We start from the raw sequence: 25,496 nt of genomic DNA, 5'->3' as shown, positions 1-25,496 counted from the left end.
ATCAGACATTCTACACACTTTTCAACAGAAGCATCTGATGTCTCAAAATCAACATATTCACCTTCTACGACAACAACTGAAGAAGAGACTTCAATTGCTTCAAGCTCAACTATAAGGCCTCATGCAACCAGTTCGGAGAGAGTTACTCAAATAAAAACTACGGAGTATGTTTCTCAAGTGTCATCACATCCTTTACATAGTACCGTTATCCATTTCACAGAAGGATCTTCATCAATAAAACCGTCAGAACCTTTTTTTACAACAAGAACTCAGTCTTCCTCATTCCGAACAGAAACTCCATCTTTTTCTAGACTGACTGCATTTCCCTCTGTTACTCATTCATCACATCTTGTCAGCACTACAGAATCCAGAGCCTCACATCGCCCCACCCAAAACACACCAGAGGCGTCATCCCGCCCTGTAACCCAGTCTAGTTCCACACATGCAGCCCCTACCAGGACAAGTACAGCATTCGCCAATACAACAACACAACGATGCGATGAAGCTGACTGCAACTGCAATGGGGCTCCTTGTGCACTCAACGAGACATCTGGAAAATGTCAGTGTAACTGTTTTAAATTCACCATAGGAGAAAACTGCTTAAGTGGCGAGAATTACACTTCAGCTATTATTGGTAAGATTTTTGTTCTTTCAAATTTTATTTGGTAGGGAGCCTTATGTATAATCTTAATTGAAACTTGATTATTCCTAATAGTAATATTAACAGTAATTTGTATATCTATATTCACATAAGAATCAATTTCATAAAGGGATGTAATGTAGTAATAAATTGCTAGAAATTTTTATAATAAGCATGTGTTCCGAAAAGTTAGTATTTTTGGCAAACTACAGGAAACCTTTCCAAATGAGATGTTAATGTCCAAAATTTCTTTATGTCTGTTTCACAGATAAAAAGGATGTACCAACCAGAAAAGTGAACATCTCTCTAAGAATAATAAAGGAATTTGAAAAGGAATTGGAAAATATATCTTCATTGCTGTACAAGCACTTTTATGATATTATACATCCTCAGGTATGAGTCACAAAGAGAAAGCTCAACTTCCCAATTAATTACACAACCTTTGGCTCTTCAGGGAAAAGGTCAGCTGCTTTGTAACTTACTGTATGTGTCCACTCTTTCACCTTATCTCTACTTGAGGCCCACATTGACAGATGGCATTGATTTCTCATCCTCGTAGGCAATTTACCTGCACTTCAGTCCTTTTGTGTTTCAAAAATACATTTATTTCCCTTATTCCATGAAGCCTACTATCACTGTTGAGTCATGAAACACAGTCAGATGGCCAAGGCAGAAGGACAGTGTAATGAAATGAAGCATGTGTAGTAGCACTTCAAGTCTCAGTTGTCCTCTCCTTAGCACCATGAAACCAAGAAGTAGAGAGTGCTTTATCAATACCCATATTTTAATCATGTAATTTTCTAATTTATATAATATTCTGCATTCTTCTTGAATTTTCATGAGTATTCAAGCAACAGATGTCCCCTAAAAACTTTCTTTGCAGCCTAAAACAGAGATGCTCAAAGTCTGCACTAATTATGCGTATGGTGTTTTACGATATCCATGACAGAAATGTCATTCGAGAAGTTAGTGAACCTGCCAGCACTACATGTGAATGAGAAACACGTATCATCTTGCAAGCACATGCACATGAATGATGTCAAGGATGTAAGCTGCATCCAGCTGCAAGACACCACAGTAATTAATGTTTTATTAACTGCAGAAAAACAGCATGCACTTTGTGGATAAACTTTTAACTTGTATTACTTTTTCTTTTGTAGTTAGAGGCGATGTGTAAACATGCTGATAAAAACTATTTCAAAGAAGTTAATATCACTGGTTTCAGGTAAGCAAATTCTGTAAAAATTTGTTGCTCATAATTTTGGATTTAGGATTAGATTTCTGGTGTAATTAACAAAAATAACACCTCCCGAAGAAATCTTATATTTATTATTAACATCAGAACTCATGTTGCACGTTGATAACATAATTTGATCCAAAAACTATTACAACTTTAATATCAATGTGGGTTTTAAGGATTAAATGTTTTATTGTTATGTACAGTAAAAATACATTGAAAAACTTTATCTTCTTTCTTTTTTCAGGAATGGGAGCATTATTGTAGAAAGTGTTGCACAATATATCTATCCCAACAACGCAACTCAGATTGCCTTCCTTAATAAAGGGCTGGAAAACACTTTGGAAACAATTTTCAAGAACACTACCAATTACCAGAACATTAATAATGCACTTCATGCAAACACAACACTGTACAAACTTGACCTGCAACCAACAAGTATAAAAAGTAAGTATAAGTTTAAAATTCTACTATACATAATTTCACAGATATTGAATGCATGCTTTATTTTAAAAAAATATATATAATTTTAACAATATTTTAATTGGGGGGAGCACTCATTTGTAACTATAACACAACAGAAACTGGCATGAAATCTAGCCTGATGAGTCTCTAGGCTCAAGCATGGATTTTACTAGCATATACTCATCATGTACCAAAAAGAACTGGATTAATCAGAACTGATACTGAACTTATTACAGCAATCCTGACAGCGAGTCATTGTCTGCTATTCTTTTTTTTCTTTTCCCTCTAGATATCAGTGATCTGAAGCCCTATGTTAAAAACTGTTCCCTAAATTACACTGGATACACAGTAGAAGTTGTTGGTGAAAGTTTGCAGTGTGTGGGAACGTGTGCAACAAATACAGATTACTGTAATGGGCACGGGGCATGCTCTAACCTAAAAAATGGACCATCCTGCAGGTAAAAACATATTTCATATTCTGCAAAGTGACCTACTTGATATCTGTAGATCTGCAGGTCTCAACAAGCTAGACTTTACAAATGAATTAAACCAGTTTCATCATGGAACATTCAAATTAGCACTTAAATGATCATGTATATCACTATTTCTAATGTCACGCCCATGTAACTCTTTAGAAGGCTGATTTTAAGCATGAATGTACATTTGCATATAATTTGATATCTTTGTTCAATGAGCTGATGTTTGACTGCAGATTTTCAAAAGAGAGACGGTTCTTCTGAGACCACAGCAGTGATTGAGCAAAAGCACAAGCAATGAGGAACTTAAACCCATATTCTCTTCTCCTGATGGGTCCACTGTTTGTATGACTGGCCACTCTCAGCTTTGCTCACCATTTTTGTCTGGGTCCCGCACAGTTGCTTCGCGTCCGACTTCGTCCAGTACTCGGGCGAGCGGTGCCAGCTCTTCGAGAGGAGCGCGGGGTTCTACGCTGTCCTCTTCGGGGTGCTGGGAGCCGCCCTGCTCCTTCTCATCATCCTCATCATCGCAGTCATCGTGCTGAGGAAGAAACAGAACTCAGGATCGTGGTGAGCTGACCTGTCCCAACCGCAGCCTCCCAGAAACCAATAAGGGTCCACATGGGAAAACCAGGGCAGCACAGTGGAACAGTGGTCAGCACTGCTTCATCACAGCACTGGGGCCCTGGGTTCGGCTCCAGACCTGGGCTGCGATCTGCATGTGTTCTCCCTGTGTTTGCGTGGGTGGTCTTCAGGTGCTCTGGTTTCCTCCCACAGTCCATAGATGTGCTGGTAGTGTAGGTTAACTGGCTTCTAGGGAAACTGGCCATGGTGTTAGTGAGTGCATGTCTGTGTGTGACTATCGTCCGAACCAGGGTGTAGCCCTCCTTGCGCTCATTGCTTGCTGGGATAGGGTCTGGCTACCCTATCCTTCGCGACCCTGTATTGCATAAACCATCTGGAAAATGGACGGGTGGCAAAACCATCTGATTTGAGGAACTTTGGACAAGATGTAGTAGGAACAGTATGAAATCAGGAAAGACCTGAATCAGTCTCAATAGTAGGCCATACATGTATATGACATAAATTACAATCGAATAAAGGAGAAACAGCAAAGTGACCAGTGTTACACTCATGATAGTGACTGTTTACTGTATTCAACGATACTGATATAAAAATATACAAACACAAAGAATATAAAATAGAGCAATAATAGATCAGATCGAGAAATCTTTTGTTTTCCAATTTCAGGACTAGCAACCAACAATCAAGAAAGTGGTTTTCACTGGATGAGGAATACTTTAATTTTTCTCACACAGGTAGGTTGTGACACGTTAACATTTCTGCCCTTTGGTTTTACCTGTAACTTGCGTATTTGCATGAACAATTTCGGGAAAGTGACATAACCACAAACAAGGAAGTTTTGTTTTTGAAAAGGAGCCACTCGTGCCTCTTACTCCTCGGGATAAACTCTCAGAGAGTGGGTGCAGTCTACTTCCTGTCCCCCCCCCCCCCACCCACCCTGTCGTCCCAATGTCATTCGATTATTCAGCTATAGAAGTGCTGCCACTTACAGTATCTCTAATGTGCTCATCTGCTACACAAACATTGTGTTAATCTCAGAGGTAACAGTGGCGAGGTAGTTAGTGTTCCTGCATCAGAGCTCCAGGATCCTGGATTTGTTTCCAGCCTCTGGCATTTTCCCAATTTACCCCAGAACGCACCAGATCACACCAGTTCTCCCACCTCCCAAAGACACATGGGGCTGCTGTGCTTGGCTACTGTATAGGGCTCATCCCTGGGGCTCCTCACAAGGAAGGAAACTGAACACCTCAGCTCATTACCCCGTCCTGTTAAGAGTGACCCTGGTGCCACTCTGCTTCTGCCTCTGGAGTCAAGCATTTGTTGCTGGAATTCATTAATACTAAAATTAATTTTCAGATCTTAGTGGCAGGAGCTCAAGTCCTGAAGGATTAATGGGGAGAACAGGAGCATACAACCTTGAAGACAACCTCACTTACGCCAACGAATTCACTCCAGGGGTTTTCCGGCCTCGGCTGGAAAACGTTGACACTTCACTACAAGTATGTATCCTGTCCTCTAACAGAGCTCTAGCAAAAATATTTAAATCCGTACTGTAAAAATAAAGACCAGCTGTGCATCAGGTGCTATTAATTTCTCTATGCTCATGGACACTCCTGTAATTAACCAATGAATACACCATCATTGCTCATTGCTTTAAATGCATCTCATCTGTCTGTATTTTACTCATGATCTGATTTACCTGTTTGATAAACACATTCTGATTTACAAACACAATAGTAACTTTGTTATTTCATGATCACGTCATCCACAAAAATTAATCTGCAAATATAACATTTTCTGGCTGAAAATAAAATTCGCTATCCCAACTATGGTGTATATTGCACAATGAGTCTTAGTATATTTTGTTTTGCACTGTCAGATCTAAGCCCCCATTTCCTTCAGTTAAAGACACATGCAGATAGTTATTTACCAAGTGCCACACAATACAAAGGGTGTTTGCTCTGATATTGCAAACAACTTTGATTCAATATTACACTCCTACACAAACATTACAAATACATGCACGTGTGAAAAAAAATGAAAAGATGCATTCATAAGCAGCTTCAAAACCTCATAAATGAAGGGATTTAATTCGTTTTTATACTGCAGCCATAGGGGCATCTATACCACTGCTAAATTATGCATTTAAATTCACAGATTAACGCAGTAGAAAAGTGTGATTACACTTTCATGTGCTTTTCTTGTTTAGACAAAGGAAATTTAAGAATAGAATGTGTTTGTTGAAGATGACTTTCGTCAAATTAATTAAAATCCAATACATTTCAAATGCATTTATCTTTAATATTCATTAAAGACACCTACAGTGGCACTTACTTAGCATATCTAAAATGTTTTTTCCAGGTAAAGACAAAACGACCAGAAATATTGATGCCAACCAGTGACCAGGACACCAGTAACAACTGAGCTCAGTCCCCTGTGTGCCAGCTTGCAAATGTATTTATTTCTGCAAAAGGATTTGTTTTAGTTTTTTTATGTAATTATCAGTCTGTCTTACATCTGACATGTAACCATTACAATAATTTAATACAATCAACTGTCACTTTTTCCTTATCCTCATTTCCTCAGTGTTAATACTTTCTCAGTTCTCTCAACATATGGTGAAGGTAGTTTGCTGGTGGCTTTGACCTCTTCATTCAGCAATCTTTCATGGAATGAGGTTAAGACCAGTTAAGCACGTACTGTATGAGACTGGTAACCCAGTGCTTGGCAGTTGGAAGAGGGTTTGCCCTGCACGGCATCTTAATGGTCCTTCTATGCACAGTTAAGAGCTCAGATAAGAGAAGAAATCACATCCACACGTTAGAATGTCACAAATACCACAGATGGCAGGGCTGGATTTGGAATTGAATACTTAAAGGCAAAACAGTAATTGTAATCGATCAGGCTGAACTGACATAGAGCTGGAATCACAAGAAATGAACAAAAGGAACTTAAATCAGTAATAATCATATAACTTGGAGAACTGACACTGGAAGGTTAAGTAATACAAAACCTTATTGGTACACGAAAACCTTCCTAAAGATGCTAGTTAGTTCACAAATCAAATATGATAGTGTACAAATAAATTGGTAACTTGTTGTTGGGTTTGGTTTAACATTTGTTAGCACTGTCCTCAGAATAAACAGAGGTTTAGCAAACCTTTATATTGCCTCTGGAACAATAACACTTGTAACAGTTGTGGATTAATCAGAATTAAATGAGACCTTGTTATTTTCTTTGGGTTTACTTATACAGTAACTGCAGTAATACTGCCCCTTCCCTACACTCTTCCATGAAACCTTGACAATACATCCTGTTATTTATGGAGTCACAAACTAATTAATATCCTTCATTTTTGTTTTTGTCACTCAAATTACGTATTTTCTCCATTAAGGAACTGATATATTAAACATGTATTAGTCAGCACTGTTGTTTGTTAGTTAAATGGAAGACACATAAAACATAACTCAGATTTTTGCAAACTCTGCTTTTTCCTCTAATGATCTACTATACCTTGGGATTATTGCAGCACTCTCCATCATGTGGAACTTATTAATAATGAGTAAATTTCACTTTTGCTTTGCAAACAGCCTGTTTGAAAAGTAAATATTAGTAAACAAGGTTAGAAGTGAGATTTGCACATTGAGATAAATTATACTGTTTGATCTAATGAATAAAAATATTCATAATCTTAAAACAAACTTAGGAAGGAGAAACACTTTCAATGTAATTAAAGAGACATTCTAAAATATACCTTTTTAGCTTTGGTTTGGGATTCTCAAAGCCAAATAGCTGTGTAACTAGACAGGCTATAATGATATTTTGTAATTTGTAATATCATTAATAAACTGTTTACTGTTATTTGACCCCGACTTGCATTTTGTTGTTCTGATGAGTGAAAACATGTGATCATGCTGAAACTTCTTGACAAACTGCACACTACAAGCACAAAGCAAGTCATCAATTATTTCAGAATATGACTCGGAATATTCATCCAGCCGCACAGAAACAAACAAAAAAATAAACTGAAGACCAATACGTTTTTGTTCAACCTCTTATATGGAAGGAGACCCACTTCATCCGTTATTGAAGTGCCCACCCAGCACATAACAGTTCAGCTAGAAAAGTGACAAGTTACTTTACTATTTGAATTAAAAGAAATTTAGAGCGTCCTGATGGTGTACGATTAGAGCTGAGTGTATCCGAGACACCAAGGTTAGCACCTCTATTCTGAAAGATGGTCTTTCGTAAAGCACGTTTGGAAGTGCAAAGTACAGTAGTTCATGCTTAGGAACGTGACATTTTAAACATGAAGTGACCTTGTATTTATATGAATCAAACCACCTCACCTCCGAGAAATTATTGTTTTCAAACACGTTTTGTGTCGCAAAACAAGCACACCTACTGTAGCACTACAGTTTTCTGCCTCTACACTTGTAACGTGTAACATTTTTCAACATTCTTCATCAATTTATAGATTTTGCCTTTCGCTTACAACGACGAATATAAAAAATGAATAAAATGTGCGTTTACCTTACCTTGGTAGGTTAATGTACACTGTCAGGCTTAATTGCGCGTCAGGTAAGCGACGCCAGGTAAGGGGTTCAAGTCTTCCACAGTGATATTGGTGGGAGGCAGTTAGGTTTGAAATTTGTGAAGACAAAAAAAACGCAAACGGAAATTCAGCTGCCAATAGCTTATCGTAAAGAAAATAAAGTAAAAACGTCAACTGTGACTTGAATAGTTAAAAATTGTACATTTAAATTGGACAAAACACGCGAGAAAACAATTTTCACCCCCCTCCAATATCCTAACAGTTGGGACAGACCTGTGTCGAACTGTCCAGTTTCGACCGTTGTAAAGTACCCGATAATATTGTTAATTGTTTGCAATTTTAAAGATGGTGATACCATACAAAATAAGAAGGTTCGATGCTGATTTTTTCTTCTTTCTACTTTCTGAGCGTGATAATTAACCTTTGCGTGTTCCTTTACAGCTCACACAGAGGGCTTCTCGACTCAACATTGTTTAATAAGACATTTACCGTATCTGCATGTATGCTTTTAATTATGTTATTGGAAGTTGGGTTTCTTCCTGCTTTCACACATTATTATACCCGCATAACTAAGAAGTTTTTTTTAAAAAAAACTCTTAATACGTTCGTCTCGAAATGTAGTCATGCAACACGTTAATTTTAGCTATTAGTCCGTAGTAATTGGGTAACTCCACTGTGCATACAAGCTGACCCGGGCATCCATGGTGTTTTGACTCAAGCCTCGCACGGGTAATGAACTGTATTCTTTAAAATCATAGTATTAATATCGGCTGACCAATGTCTGCCGTCTTCAGTGTTGTAAATTGGAAATGGAAAAATTTGAGATGTATCCTACAATGCAAGAAGACCTTGATAAAATAGATGTGATAAAAAAAGGTACGAAATGCACTGCAATAAGTATTGAAGTGGACAGACCTACAGTAACAAATTAAACGCATTTCCCCACAGCTGATGAGAGTATTCCGAGCCGGTGTAACCCCGGTTTCCAGAGGTGAATCACCGCCACAGGCTGTAAGCTTTTCCATGGGTGTAATCCCCCCTCTCTGCCACCAGAGGTCATGCTATAACCGATATTTAATTACAGTGCTGCAGTCGTCCCTGGAAAGTGTTAGAAGGATGAGCAGGTGGTCCCTTTTGTTTTCTGTCTTTAGGAGCTTCCAAAAAGGCGACCCCCATAACATTGAGTTAATTGGTAACTTCTAATCATAATATTAGAGGAACGCTACCGTTAGTTAAATGCTTTCCACTTGCCCCTTTTAATACTAAGCAATCAAAAGACAGAGCACGTCGATAACAGGATTAATATTAACTTCGGCACGGAGACTACATGTTCTGTACTACAGGACGTTGTGGGGTTGATTGTTTTGGGTAGTTTTTGGACATCATATGAGTGACATTCGAGAGGCTAAATGGACGTCAGTTCTGTATTATTATAAGGCCTACTGTATTGGTGGCAAAGTTGGTGTATGTGCTTGACTTCGGGTTTGAAAACTGGAATATGTACTAATTTAAAAGTACATCCATTCGTCCATCCATTTTCTAACCGCCTTTTCCAATAGTGTCGTGGGGTAGTCGAAGCCTATCGCTAAGAGTACATCTTTGGTTGAATTTAAGGAAATCTCCCATTTCTCAAGCCAACGGTCAGCCTCGATATCTTCCGACTACTCATTTACTCATATAGAAGGTATATGGTTTTATATAGAAAATTGAAGAAGGCATTTTTAAAAGCTCCCCAAATTTTAATTTGCGTTGCTTATTCATCGTGAATTGCCTTAAGTTGTTTAGTGCTGTATGACCGTGAACCGCAAAAGTCAAGTAATGATGTTATTGATAATGCAGTACGGAGGTTTAAAAGGAAGCAGGACAAAGCGCAGTGCAATTAATACGTGCATTTCCGATTGTTGTCACTAGAGGGCGGTGTTGGTTCTACATCAAAAACCTGTGCAATTGAAGTGTTTAATATATTTTTTCAGTGCCACTGCGGTGTTACAAAGACTGTAGCTAACAACATCTGTAGGGATGATATATCCCAGATAACTTTTCTCTCCTCTGTCAAAAAGAAGAAGAACCTTGGTGTAACTTTAAGGTAGGGATTGGAATGGCCTTTGTGTTGTGTTTATTTGTGTGTAATGTAAATGTGGAAACCAGATACATCACGCTCCAGTGAGATAACACATTATTTTAGCCCCCATTCTATATTGAAAGCTTGCAGGGTCACCAAGGCTGAGGAAACATAAAGTCAGTGTCATTCCACCCACGCAAGGTCTGTCTGGACATGGACATGAAAGGGATGTTCCTCTGCAGGAGGTCTATGTTAAAAAAACACACAGAGACAGTGGAGCATCACTAAATCGTGTACCAGCTTCAAGGGTTGTGTCAAAAGCTGAATATGCTGGACTGAAGAGCCTAGCTTTTTTCACATGAGAGGTATTGCAGTATACCCATGTGGGAGGATTACTGAAAATATTGTTCCACTGGAAATATTATTATATCCAGGCTCACACCTGGTCAGTACCTGGAGTGGAGACCTCCTGGGAAAAACTAAGGTCGCTGCTGGAAGAGGTGTTAGTAGGGCCAGCAGGGGGCGCTCACCCTGCGGTCTGTGTGGGTCCTAATGCCCCAGTATAGTGACGGGGACACTATACTGTAAAAAAGTTGCAATCCTTTGGATGAGACGTAAAACCGAAGTCCTGACTCTCCGTGATCATTAAAAATCCCAGGGTGTTACTCGAAAAGAGTAGGGGTGTAACCCCGGCGTCCTGGCCGAATTTCCCATTGGCCCTTACCAATCATGGCCTCCTAATAATCTCCATCTCTGAACTGGCTTCATCACTCTGCTCTCCTCACTGATAGCGGCTGTGTGGTGAACAGATGGGCGCACTATACAGTAGCTGCCGTCAGATGCCACCTTTATATCAAATGGACACTTTAATTGGCGCTGTCCTTTCCTGTTCCCTTTGCAGCGTAAAGCTGATCGAACAATTGAGAAATCGAGCCTCAAACAACAGTTCAGGACGTGGCGACACCAAGCGAGAGCAGGTGAAAAATAGAGCAGCCGATGGCAGGAGAGAGAGAGTGAATGGGGAACAAAGACATTTCTAAAGAGGGCACAGTGGTGAGCCATGCAGAGCTGGGGGCCTGCAGTGCTGTCTGGTGGAGTTTGTATGTTCTCCACGTTTGTGTGGTTTTCCTTCCCAGAGTCTCTAGCTCCGGTTTCTTCCCAGAGTCCAAAGGCATCCTGGTGAGTTAACTGGCTTGTGGGAAAATCGGCCCTGGTGTGAGTGTGTCTGTGTCTGTGTGTGCCCTGTAAAGAACTGGAGAGTCTGCCTTGTACCTGTTGTACCTGTTGCTTTGCTGGGATAGACACCAGCTCCCCCATGACCCTGAACTGGAAGAAGCCGTTAGATAACAGATGAATGGATTTTCAAAGAACTGTGCGTCTGCAGCAGAAGACTGTTTAAAAGCAGAAGAGGACAAATGTTTTATATAAAACAAAGGCGACTCTCACAGTCTCCTATCCCCTGCACTGATTTCTGCTTGTTACTGTATGTTTGTCTTTTGTAGCTTGCTGTTTGTAATGGAAATTAGCAATAGCCTGCCAAGCTGTAAAAAGGGTTTATTTTAATGGATATACAATAAATAACACAGACAACTGCACTGGGAGTCTTGGCATCACTCGTTCACAATAATAACTTAACAAATGTGAATTCGAGAGGGACATTTGAGTGGTTATTCTGCCTTCAAAATGTTGCTCACACAAACCTGTGTTTGGTAATGAACCTGTAACTCAACCCCAAGGTTTTACACCATGGTGATAAACTCTGTAATCTAATGAAAATCCACCACAAAGCCAGTCCAGCCTTGTGAAACGATACTAGACCGAATTCCTGTTTGGTGGGAATATCCAGCTGTATTGGAAGAGATTTCGATGGAGTAAAAGAATGCTATAACTTCCAAAATGGGAGGGTTGGGTAGCTGGTGATGATCCCTTTGTTTTGTGTCCAGGTTCTTTGAGCAGGCCTTCATATTATAACCATCTCTCTAATCCCATCCTTATTCTAACCCAAAAGGCCTCTTTAAAAAGAAGTTGACGAGAACAACTATAGGCTTGGCCTTGATGTGTAGCTGACATCTCTTTACAACACAGTGAAAAACTGAAATGAAAATTTCTAATGAGCCTGGGTGAGCCTGGCTGATTTAGGCTTGGTGGCCTGACTCACATTCTGATTCTTTGCATTAGTTGACACGGGAGCATTAGAATGCATTTTTAAAGAGAAACCCACGTGAGCATACCTTGGGGGAGAATGCCTGATTACACCTGTCACTGTGATGGCTGTCTCACCACGTTCTCTCTGGTACCGAAAGGTGATTCATGGATCTGTGGGTTCTTAGCAGGGAATATTGGACATAATGCAATCTGGAGCACTACTGTAGAAGTCTCAGGTAACTCTGAGCCTAAAATGGAAAAAAAAAACAAAGGTACTGATTCTCTTCACACCAGTATTATAATGAGTTCCACCAACATTATGCGATGAGACAGAGATCGCTTGAGCCAAAACCAACTGAGACCAACGGAATGGCAAAATCCATCTGGAGTATGTTAGACCACGATTAGCGATTCATGAGAAACAGACACTAAGATCGCTGAAACATGAAGGAAGTACGGTTAGTCAAAGTCACAGGTGACAGATAGCTGCTTTTCTGTAGACAGGATATGCTGGAGTCAGCTGGGTGTGACAGATTACTCCACTGCTGCCTTGACAACCCCACAGAGAACTACGCCTCCTCATTGTGCCCTCTGTTAAAGAGATAATGGTGCTGAAACACATTACTTTAATCCTAAAAATAATGAATTCTCAATCTTATATTCAGGTGAGCTTGTTAGCAAAATCACGGGAGTGAAGGTTACCCACCCCCACCCCCGGAACAAAAGATAAAGCAAACTGTTTTCAAATCATAACATTTCATGTTTGCCAAGAAGAATATTTGTGGTTTTTACACCGAGTTTACAGAAAACATTTGGGAAGAATAGCAATAGCCAAGTGCAATTGTCCTCAGCTGTCCTAAATCATAATCATTCCTGATGATCATTTCCTCAATTTAAGAAAAGTATAAATACTATACGTCAGCCCCTTATCTCCTTCAGCCCATCTCCTCCTCTGCAGTCAGCCCTGTGTTCAATTCTCCCTCTGCATGGGGGGTCCCAGTCTCCTCGTCCTGCAGGCGGGAGGTTGACCCTCAGCCAGGAGCGGGTGAAACCCAATTGGCTCTGACAAAAACACTCCAGTTTCTACATTCAAATTCCAGCACATCTAATTTCTGGGGGGGGGGGGGGGGGGGTGTTTCCTCATGACCCTTTGATTAAAGAACAGTAAAGGGGTGGCAGTTAGAGTCAATCCAGACTGTCAGTCCTCCCAATAGCAGACTCAGAGACACACGAACGATTCAGGCAAGGCAGACAGGAGGGCACGTGGCCTCCGTAAGATAAGATAAGATCACTTTACTGGCCATATACAATTTCTTGTATTAGGAATTTGTCTTTTTGCATACCCCAACTTGCTCTCTAAGAGACACACAGACATAGAGAGAAGCTTGGGGTCAGAGCGTTGGGTCAGCCATTTTTATATGGCGCCCCTGGAGCAGTTGGGGTTATGGGTCTTGCTCAGGCGCCCAATGGAGTAGGATTCCTCTGCCGGCCATGGGATACGAACCAGCAACCTTCCAGCCACAGGTGCAGATCCATAGCCACAGAGCCACCGCAATGCCCATGGGGCCTGTGCTTTTGTATCAAGGCTTTGAGGATTGACTTGCTTAGGTCAGGATCCGGCTGACATGCTGTTGAAACCTACTCACTGCTGGAAAGAGCTGTCAAGCCCAAACAACTGTATTTATGCTGTAAAAGTTTGGCACTAAGTTAATTTAGACACTGCTTAATTTGATGGTGTCATCTTAGCATCACCTGGATCTCTGGAGAAGAGTAAGACGCCAGAATTGTGGAAAGCAACCCTGCCCAACAGAACCGCAGGCGGGATTGTGATAACTACAGGCACCAACCATGTCACCACACCGATTTGCAAAGCGCTCCCGTTAGTAAAGCCTGTTTGGGCTGACATTGTTCAGAGCCAGCCGAGAATGAAAATACACTGGGTTGATGTGTTCATCTGGTAGATCCCTGGTCAAGAGAAATAACTCCAGGAAAAGATGGATTTGCTCTGGGAATGCCAGGAGGGGGAGAACATCCGAGGAAAACAAGCCCACATGGCTTGAGCAGTAACCTCTAAGTGTTCCCCCTGTGCCTTGAGTGAATGATTGCTATTACAGAGAAGAATGGTAGCACATTGATTGAAGACCCCCATGTGCCCCCACCTACACTTGATACAGACCTGTATCCCCCAGAGCTCCCCAGGCTGAAGGCTGGAATCCACCTCGTCTTGAGATCGTCTTGGGGAGAGCTGCTTTCTCCATTAGCATAGCTACAGCCATGTCCGGTACCATGATTTCTCCAGCTTTCACCAAGATCCTGTGGACGACGTGTGATGCACAGTTTTTGATGTTTTTTCCAAAAGCTTACGCACATGCAGATCTGCTGTGGTTCGGCAGGAAGTGTAGTTTTTCTTGCTGTTCCACGAAGACAAACACGATGCGGTTTACAAGCGAAAAGAACTTAGATCCACATTACAAAGAGGAGAAAGTAGCGGTCAAAATGATTTCTCACCCTACCATTAGTTGCCTGTTTTAAAAAGATATAACAAAAGAAGGAACTATCTCAGTCTGCTGAGTGGTCGGACATCTTGGGAGGCAGTAGACTGAGAATGCAGCCCACTGGATGGAGAAAGCATTTCGGTTTAAAGGGGAACTGCAATGCTATTTTTCCATTTGGGGGTTATAACGAATCAGCAATGATGAGTGCACGATGAAACTATACCGAGCACATGGTAACCTGTACAACCCCCAATTTACATCACAACAGAAACAAAGTTTAAACATACACATAGTGCCATATTGCCCTCATCATCTACAGTTCAGAACGAGGCAACAAAACTTCCAATGATGCAAAAACAACCCTATTACATTGCGAACATGCTTTAGACCATTGAGTGAATTTTGCTACTATATTAATAGTAAATATTTTCATGGAACAGACAAAAGGCAACATATTTTAGATAGTATTGCAATAAATGAGCAACCTGCCAACTAACTCAAAAACACTCACAATAATTAACGTTGTTGGGGGACCATGTTTCTCACTTGCTTACAGGGACTAGTGAGCAGGAAGGGCCACTTCATGTCACAATTAATGTGAACTCTTGCTCTTGCTGTGGTGAGACCAGGGGTTTGCAACAACATGGCAACTCTACAATACCACAGTACAAAGTTCACGATTTTACACTTAATTAGAAATTCATACAATTTTGCGATACCACCTATTGATGTATTTTGTTACTGAGATTTAATAACGGCTCTGAGGAGTTGGGACTGCTCTTCCCCTTTAACACACCACTTCCATCAATCCATCTTGCATTGCACCTTTGTATAAAAAGCCCCGTATATGCAGAACACAATATAAACAGTACATCAATCGCTCACACATGCACTATAAATTTGAAAAACATAAAAACACTAAAATACAAGATTTGGTATGTCGAATAAAATAGTGAGGGTTGCTCCAGAGTAGGTGTGAGCTGAGATACAGCCTGTGGGTGCAGATTTGGAAAAGACAGACCAGATAGACCAGCACAGCTTGACACTTCTATTACCTTAAATACACTTAAAATAATTAAGGATTAGCTGGAACTGACTTGCCTTGACCTGACCTGCACACTAACATCACTGCAGGCACAACCTGACAAGAAGAACTGCAGGAAGGTAATGATACCGCTGTTAAACAGGGCATTTTGAATTTAAAGTAATATGTACAGTAGCTGTTTGCAGTGATAATCACACATAAACACATACACTGTATACCTCCAGTGAGATACTTGGGCTTGTCTCTAGGAAATAAATGGATCAGGCTGGAGTGGAATTTGAGAAAGGCTGACATGGAGCATAGCATTTATAGTTGTTTACAGCTTACACCTACTCTGTTTTCATAACAGGCACAGGTGAAAACCTTGACTCACACAGATACATGGCAGAGAAAGGCAACAGAAACACGATTGCCTGCAGTGACCGAGAGGAATATTCATTGAAAACACTCATTTGTCTGAATGGAGGCTGTTACTTAAAAGTAAAGTCACTTCTCCCCTCCAAATTTCAAAACAACAACTGTGAACACATCGGTTTCTAATTGATGACAATCAAGTGAGCCATGCTCAATATCCTGTGAAACCCAGAAGCTTAGTGTTTTTAGCACAAATGACTGAGGGCTCAAAATATAGTTTGAGTGTAATTAATCCTGTTTACCACCATACCCCAGATGGGTACAGTGATATACTGTATGATCACTGATACTATATACTGTATAATGCTGGCCTAATGAGCACTTCCGCTCATTATGTATCAACTCCAGGACCCACTAGAGAGCACCTCACAGACCACTGGTAGATCGATGCCCACTGGTTGAGAATCACAGATCTATTGTATGAAACAGCTCATCTGTTTAAAGGGGCTGTCTGCTGCCCACTGTGCCCACAATGAGCAGGTGTTCACTACAGCAATTTTAAAGCATGTTGCTAATTAAAAGTAGTCAATTTATACAAGTTTCTGTTTCAAAGTATTCTTTCATTTCATTGAATTGTACTGTCATGCTGTGTAATAATATACAGTTTAGAAACTGTAATGTCTTTCAGTTTAAGTGCTGTGGGCGAATTGCCTTGAGCTGGGTGCCCTGTTCGGCTGGCAGATTATAATTTAGTGACAAGGCTGCCCACACTGGGAAAGGCGCAGATTAATGTGGCAGTAAAACTGGAAATAAACGAATAACCCTATTATGCTTGTCTGAGAGCATGATTGAGCCTGAACAGACCAGGTACCCCACTATCACTGTATTAATAGTACTAAAGATAGTCATAATTCATAATGACTGCAGTAAATCTCACTCCTGTCCCACAGAACAAACTCAACTGAAAATTACTGTTTGCCTTTACAAGTGAGAAATCCAGACAGGGGCGCATTTCTTAACTGTTAAATGAAGCAATTCTGCTTCTTTTTCTCCTTTGTAATATAACACCAGCCTAGCTCACAGAGCTCTTGAACGGGTTTACTGTGATGAATCTGCATATCTTACTATGCAGGTCTTTCGCCTAAAAAGTCCCATAACAAATACATGTGTTTTCCTTTATACTGTACCTAGTGTATGATACAAAATTAGTCATTCTGTCCATTGCTGATCTTGTTTCTCATGAAGTAATGGAAGGTACTCTGCAGAGTAATGGCAGAGCAATTGTGTCCCTGCTCCTGTACTAAAAGCCCTGTGCTATCACTCCATGCTGTTGTTGAGGCTGCAGCGTGCTGGAAGGGTTAATTTCCTGGGAGGTGACCTAGATTGCACAGGTGATGTTTGCTCTCATCAGACAGCTGGTTCAGAATCAATGTTTACAAGCTGTAAAGGTTTGTGGCCAAGGCTGATGGAAAAACAAGGGTCCCTATAGAATAAAAAAACAGGCTTGGCCATGGGTTTGTCAAACACAGTAATCAGTAAAAACAGGAACACCAAGTCTCAGTGTCTGCTAATCTCCTGCACTGCCCAGGCCTTGTTATTGACTTTAACCCAGCTCCCCCAATCCCTTCTGTACTGATAAGGAGAAAAGCTGTTGTTTATTTCATGGAGGTAGTGTGTCAACATGTCAGTTAACTGTCACATGCTGAGGATCTAAACAGGGTTCTCCTGAATACGTCATGCATTACACTGTTGCAAAGAAACTGCTGAGGAAGTAAACTCACCCACAATAGATGGTGTTGGAATGTGACTAAAGCAAGAAGACAGACAACCCTATATTCTCTAGGGGGGTCACGGTCTCACGTGAAGAACTCGTATTTAACCAAATCTTAAACTGCTGAATCAGGAGTGAACAGGATTACTTCCTTTGTTGCCACCTCATTGTAATTTGAGACGACAACAAAGTAAATCTCTTTGGAAAACAAAACATTGCCTGAAAACAGCCTAGAACCAAGTGTCTCTAATTAGAAATGACCTTTTTGTCTATATTAGGATAATTTGGTTTGCTTCATGCAATTGTATGTTTTATTTTCAGGCCAGGTGCCTACTGCGACACTAAAGGCAACACGTTTGCAGGTGATTTTGTTATAGGATAGAACATCTTTTGGAAGCACCAGTGACCGCAAGTCACTGCCAAGCGCTGTGAAATCAAGTGGATAAAACACACCTCGCCGAAGCAAGAGATTTCAGAAAAAAAAATCTCAATCCAGTTTTGTGCTCATCATATTCAGTAATATAGCTGTAAAATGCCATAGTGGTTGGCTCTACAATGACAGAGGACTGCAGACTAAGTTTTCGTCGGTCATAAACCCTGCTGCATACTTTCCTTTAAGGATTTCAGATTTCGGACACGATGAAATAATTAACAGGCCTATAATCTTTAATAAATAGCGATTTATATTAAAATGCCTTAATTTCTTTGTAGAGATTACAGGTTTTGATAGGGAATTAGTACAACAGGTTGTGACTTTCTTAAGGTTTCATCCAGCTAAGTGACAGAGATTCCTAATGTTAAGGCAGGTGACATATTTAACTGATGGTCAGTAGTGTAATCATTCTTCTATTATCCCATAGTAGGCAATCTTCTGTCCTTCATTGAAGCTCTTCATCTTTACATAAATTTGTTTTTAAATTGTTGGACTGCCCACTTTCATGTAACTGCACTTACTACTCGAGGCCCAATGTGACAAGTGATTTTTAAAGTGTGAGAAGCTGATGTTCCTTCAGTGGAAAAATCCACAGTTCTATTGCAGAAATGCGCTCTCTGAGTTTTTAAGAAAATATAACGCACTAAGTGGATCACACAATTGGCATAATGTGGTAGTCGTGCAAGTGGGACAATCCACATGGGACAAAAAAAAGCCACCCAGTAAATCGATTTAAAAAACAAATAGTGATTTTTTTGCACGTGCATACATTAAGAACTTCCAACAGAAGGGCAGCATGGCGATGCAGGGGCTACCATTGCAGTGCTGGGGCCTCGGGTTCAATCTAATCTGGGATCAAAGCGATCTGCATGGAGTTTGTAAGTGCTCCCTATGTTTGCATGGGTTTCCTCCCACAGTCCAAAGACATGTCAGCAGGTTAATTGGCTTGTGGGAAAAATAGCCCTAGTGTGAGTGTATACGTGTTTGTGTCTGTGCCCTCTGATCCATGCAGGGTGTAACCTGCCTTGCTGGGATAGGCTCCACCTCCCCCATGACCCTGAACTAGATCATTTGAGTAGAAATTTCAGTGGATGGATAGAACTGCAACAGAATCCCAAACGCCCATGGCTTCATAAATAAGTAATTTTATTTTTTGTTTTTATAGACAACAGAGTATTATGGATAACATACATTTTTCAATATGACAAAAGGAATTTTGTCAAATACTGTACACATTACAACATACTGTAATATCAGTGCATTTGCTTTTACCACACAGTAGAGAATGTCAATTCATTCATGATGAACGTGCCTTCATTTAAGTATTTTTAGTAAGACGTGTAAATAGGTTAAGATATTAAATAATTCACATCTAGCAGTTCTATAAATGTAAACAAGTTTCTGACAAAAAAACGACAAAAACATATATTATCCGGTCAGCATGTCTATCTTTGCATAAATGTATGATGTAGATGGCTTACAACTGTGCTTTTATTAAATATAATCTTAAATCTCCAATGTAATAGATCATTCTGGGGTTAGATCACAAAGGCTGAAGGATTTTAATTTGAAAATAAAAGTTCCAGTACTATTCAATTCACTGCCATCTTTCTGAAAATCTTTCACAGATCCTCAAGCTACTTATAAATATAGTACAGGTCACTTTTATTGGGAATTAAACACGTTTAATCTGCTAAATCTTTTTATGGGGGGTAAAAACCCTCCAAAACCCTTGTGATGAGAAACAGATTATTCAGAACAGGTGCAGCAGCAATGTCCTGAATTTGTATCAATGCTCCTCTAGAATCACTGAGACATCACACAAGAGTGACATCTTCATCACACTCATGTATTGGATCACGTCTCTTGATAAAAAAAGGTCAGCTAACAGTTGAGAACAGGGTCCACGTGCTGAAGTAAGGATGAGAAACTAAAGGGCAGGTTAAACAGATTCTCCTTTTCAATTATGGAAAGTATTGAGCAAGAACAATCCCCTTGCAGCTGAAGAGATCTACCGCCATCAAAAACAGTAAAAATCTGTAAGCAGATGCTGCTGCTGCCCCTATGTGATTTTTTTTTGAGGTTACAGTAGGCACCTAGGAGACAACGGCAAACCTGACCCCACATGGTCTTCTGCCCTACCAACCATACAAAGATCACAGCTATCAAAGAAATCCGAGCGGCACCCCTGTCATCAGTTACACCATGCCCATAAAAAGTACCTGGAGAAAATCATACACAAAGCAGAGGGCAGTGCAATTCCCTGCAGAACAGAACAGGAGGCGTCCTCGAATCAGGTGGTTTATCAGTAACATTACTTCTCTGCTAGTGGAGGGGGTGCAGAAGACAGAAGATGATGGAAGCAGGGATTCATTTTTAAACACACCTTACAACCATCCTACGAGCAGAAGTATGCGTTCCTAAAACAAATAAAGTGGCCCGGGGCCCTCTTTTTACTACATCCGTGCTGAAATCGGCAACGTAAATGCTACATATGTAGTTTCAGCTTGACACTTTTTCCTTTTAAAACAAAAAGAGCTTATAAAATTGAAAACGTATTTTCTAGCTTCCAGCAGCCAAAGTCTGCACAACCACACCCACTGTAATCACAGTCAGACAGGAGTCTATGTACAGGAAATGCTACGCATGTCAGATAAGGCCATTTCAGTTCAGTAACCTGGGTTTAATTTTTTTTTTAAGTTGATAAACCCAGATCCTCTAAACCAATATAATTAACATCCACTCAGCAAGGGTAGTAAAAAGAGCTGGATTAAATGATCTTAGAAAGATTGAGTGACTCCATCTTCCCTTTAAATTGACCCCAGTATATTGCAGTATAAAAACCGCAGAGAATGTGCATTGATACCACACACAGACATCTATGAGAACTTTGGTGCGAGGCAGTTGGACAAATGGGATGTACAAACTGGGTTGTTAAAGGAAAGTTCTGAATTTTCCCCACCTCGAAACGCTGAATTTGGAACGCACATGCAGTGCTTGTTACAGACAGCACTTTACAGAAGGTGGTCTTTTTGATGTTGGAATAAAACCTGGCTTTTCAGAAAGCCAATACTATTGCAATGGTTGGATAATGGATTCTATTTCTATTAAATTCTGATTCCCAACTTTTCCTCTCTAGATGATGCTGGATAAAAAATGGCCATTTGAGATCAACTGAAAACAAAAGAAAAAGGGGAAAAAATTTACTATAATATTATTAAAAGTCAAAATGTAACAAAATGTGAATGTAACAACCACAGAGTACATGGTATTTAAAAAAAAACTTCCAAGATTGAGCTTTACGGTAGTATTAGTAGGAGCAAATACACATTTCTGAATAGGCTCTAAAGACCCAAGAGGACTGTAAATCCACTAATCAGAAATGTGTGGCCATGCGTGTCGAAGTTAAAGGAGGGCTTAGCTAAGATACTCCTTCCGAACTGGCCTGGTATTTCCCATTAGCTCAGTCTTGTTCAATGTAGTTAGTTCTAGATTGAGGTAACAGAAAGAATTGGATTATTCTAGTATTTTGTGATTATGGATCAGATAATGTTAGCCATAATCAATTTATTTCCAGACATGACTAGAACAGACAATTTAAAAAACAAACAAAACAATGACATACATTCATGAGCAGAACAGATCCACTTTTTTGTGCAGGAAAAAAAACAAAACAAGACTTGTTGAAAAGAGATTCCTTCATATTTTTTTTTTTAGTTCATCTGGGTATTATGTACTCCTGCATTGAAACTGCTTTAGTTATCCAGTATATCCGGGGGCAAATGATAGCAGAAAAAAAGTCAGGTAATGCATCAGAACAAAAGTTTGGCTTTTCTAGAACATCCGGAACAGACAGCACACAGTCCTCACACAGCTGGTCTCCCACGCACGGACACTCAATCACAATGCACAGAACACCATTACTCCCCCCTCAGCCCATCTCACAAACATCGGGAACACACTGTTCTTGCCTTTACAGACAGACGCACACTGTACACCACTCCCCAGACGCACACATACACACACTGTACAACCCTTCCCTCATTATACACACAGAAACCACTCTGTCTGGCATTCGGTACGAGGAGAACAGCCGAACTCCTGCTGTACTCCAGTTTCCAAACACAGCCACAGAAGCTGGATTCTGCACATACAGTACACAAAGGAAGGCAGGTTTTGTACATGATGAGTTTTGCCTTCATAGTAACTCAGAAAAGAAAAAATAAATTTTTTACTTCCGCCCCCTCATGAATTCAAAGTGACCCTCTCCGACTCTTCCTACAGCATACACAAGCTGCTGCCTGGAAGTACAGTACAATAGCCACTACTGACAAACCACACACGACGGAAACACTATCTGCAGCGCTGCGTACGAGAAATAAACACTGAAGAGCAAGGCACAAGTCCAGCTTGTGTCACACCTCCTGACATAGTATCATTACTAGGTCAACACCACAATACTAATATTCATACAACATTCATAAAAATAACAGCAATATCAAAAATAACGTCTGAGTGAATTATATTCCCCACAATAGATAACTGTCTGAATAACTCCATTTCGATTTTTTTTTTCTTAAATGCAAGATACTGAATCCATGTCTTGAGGCAAGTTTTGCTTTTCTGGGGAGGGAAAAAGAAAAAACCCCTTCAAATTGTTGGTACATCGCTTACCCCTCCCTCCCAGCAGATATGCTTTACTAATTTCGTAAAATGAAGAGAAAACAAGGAAACGAAAACAACCGTCTGGCAGGCTGTTTTTAAAAGTGTCCACTTTTAAGCGGTTATTGGCTTTGAGGAAAACAAATCGGTCAGCACAGGCGGACAAACGACGCTAGCCGCCCGAACGTTTTCGGCTTGGGGTGGGGGGGGGCGATGGCGGCAGGGCGCTCCCAGACAGCGCCCCGCGAAGGGCGGCCTTCTCCAGCGGCCACGGTTACGGCGACACCACGTGCGCGTGGTGCTTCCGTTTCGCCTGGCAGTCCCACTTGGAGTCCGTGCTGGGGCCGCCGCCGCCCGACTCGGCCTCGGCCTCCCTGAAGTACTTCTCAAAGCGGTCCAGGTAGACGGGCCGCTGGGGGAGCAGGAAGTAGTGGGTGGTGCTGGCCTTCCTCCCGTTCTCGATGATGGGCAGGATGCAGGGGGCGCGGCAGGCGGGCGAGCCCTCGCTGTTCTGCCGCTGCAGGCCCTTGCTGACGTACTTGGGGTCTGGGGCGAAACTCTGGGTGGGGGGCATCACCCCGTTGAGGTACGTGGGCAGGCTCTTGGGGCTCGGGGTGCGAGAGCCGCTGCGGGACAGGGGCTCCCTGGGGGGCACCTTGGGGGGCTTGTCCTCGTCGCTGTAGCCCCCCGAGGTCACCTCGGCCGACCAGCGGCGGTAGTCTCCTGCCTTGGCGGGGCGGGGCGGGATGGGCACGCGGGGGGGGACTTCCGGCTTGTCCTGGACGTGGCCGGGATGATGGGAGGACAGGCGCAGGGCGACAGGCTTGTTGAAGGAGCCCGCTGGGCCCGAGTGGGACCGGCGCAGGCGGCGGTGGGGACGGTCCTGCTGTTTAGCGCCGTCTTTGGCGGCTGCCTGCTGCTGCTGCTCGGACTCCTCCTGGCACTGCTGCTCCTGGATCTGGGATCCGCTGGGGCCGTCGAAATAGGCATAGTTGATCTGCCCACAGCCTCTGAAACTGCGACGGCTCGGCACTCCATACCGGAAGGCTAAGGGCTTAGAGCAGGTCTCCGGCACGAGGCAACAGCTGTCGTCCGAGCTGGTGAGAAACTCCACCTCGCTGTCGACGGCCTCATCCGAGGACAGATCCGCGCTCTGCGGTCCCGGAAGGGGAGGCAGTGGTTTGGCTCCCCTCCCTGGGGTGTGGGGGGGCGTACGCTCGTACACGGACAGCCTCTGGAAAGAGGGGACCACCTGGTCGCCCTCCGGAGAGCTGGACAAGAAGGGGTCCGTGCAGGGGGGCAGGACGAGCTGGGAAGGGCGAGATTTCTTGGGCGGCAGGCGCTGCGCACCAGGGCTCTGCGGGGATTGATGGTGACTGTTTTGCCCTATTGAGCAAAAAAAAAAAACAAGATTGGAAAAGCACTGATTAGCCGAGACAGGAAAAATAATTTGTTCTCTATGTAATCTATGGCCAAGGAATACATCCGATACAGCACTCAGGGTCTATTTTCTCAGCATGTGAAGGAGTGCACTGTTGCCAAAAAACAGGAAAGTAGAATACACACTTATCGCATACCAAAAGATTACACTGCACAGAAAGCCCAGAGTACAGACAACAGCACACTTTGGCTATTTTCTTCATTAAAGTATTTTCAGCCACAACAGGATGGCGAGAGATTATTTCAGGAATCGGTTATCAGGGACATAAGTGGCACTATCTTCCAATAACTTCCCATAACCTTCTGTACTTTTAAACAACATCCGCCACCACTTTCAGGAACACAGACAGACCAAACTGCCGAAAGCCACGATTTTCCCTCGTGCTTTGACTCTGCATTGACTGGCCCTTATGGCTTTTACACTAATGGAAAGTCTCAAGGCAATTTACACCAAATGAATCCCCATTGCCATCAAGGGGAAGGTTCAAAACATGCTTGTGTTTTGTTTGGTTTTTTATTGTCAGACACATTTCTAAAGAGTTTTGCTGTAAAGTAACTTTGTATTGTAGAAGATAATGTTCTTAACACAATGGCGGTACAGTAAAAGAAATGCGAGTTATTGGAATGAAGTCCAATTCGGCTACAACAACAAAAATGGTCATTTCGGCATAACTTAATATCCTTACAAGGTTTGTTCCTTCAATTATCCAACTAAATCAGATGCTGCTATTTTGATTTAAAAAAAAAAACATTAGCCAAGCAGGCATAAATACACAGTATTTAAAAGCTAAATAAAGCTGAGCTACAGTATATAATTGGAGGAGCAGTCAGAATAGTCAAGGAATGCTATCTTTCTAACATCTGACCTGAATGCTCAAGGCAAGAAAAAGCAAACCATCTGGTTTAGAACAGAGACATTCAACGACGTCTTAGTTCTCCCGGGAATTCCAAACACCTTAATTAAAAACGAACTGAAGGAACACCCCCTCTGTAATCCACAAGAGAATTGTTCTGCGTTGACTGAAATGCAAAGAACTCTGCCTGTAGAAATGAGGCAATTATTTCTCTAATGGATTCACAGGTTGGATTTTTTTTTCCAATTATATACATGTTACCCATCTCCTATAGCCT

The 25,496-nt window shown here is 41.5% G+C and overlaps 2 protein-coding genes across 4 annotated transcripts in view; one reads left to right on the top strand and one right to left on the bottom strand.

The window, feature by feature from the left end:
* The first annotated feature begins 442 nt into the window (after window positions 1-442).
* Window positions 443-4,148, top strand: LOC138225107 (mucin-3A). The gene is made up of 7 exons (XM_069184096.1): window positions 443-463; window positions 565-634; window positions 1,095-1,101; window positions 2,125-2,324; window positions 2,632-2,800; window positions 3,218-3,388; window positions 4,070-4,148. Exons 1-7 carry the CDS (start codon window positions 443-445, stop codon window positions 4,146-4,148), a joined length of 717 nt encoding a protein of 238 aa, XP_069040197.1.
* A 15,244-nt stretch (window positions 4,149-19,392) lies between these two features.
* The window catches only part of errfi1a (ERBB receptor feedback inhibitor 1a), a 44,533-nt gene continuing 38,429 nt past the window's right edge, over window positions 19,393-25,496 (bottom strand). For all 3 annotated transcript variants that reach the window (XM_069183643.1, XM_006642029.3, XM_069183642.1), the window contains exon 4: window positions 19,393-24,311. In XM_069183643.1, the coding sequence (XP_069039744.1) occupies window positions 23,200-24,311 (1,112 nt within the window). In that variant the 3' untranslated portion in view covers window positions 19,393-23,199. The remainder of the gene's footprint in view (window positions 24,312-25,496) is intronic.

Source organism: Lepisosteus oculatus, chromosome 25 (assembly GCF_040954835.1).
Source record: "Lepisosteus oculatus isolate fLepOcu1 chromosome 25, fLepOcu1.hap2, whole genome shotgun sequence".
Classification (NCBI taxonomy): domain Eukaryota; kingdom Metazoa; phylum Chordata; class Actinopteri; order Semionotiformes; family Lepisosteidae; genus Lepisosteus; species Lepisosteus oculatus.
Note: the sequence above shows the minus strand (reverse complement) of the source record. Positions and strands in the feature narration are given on the sequence as shown.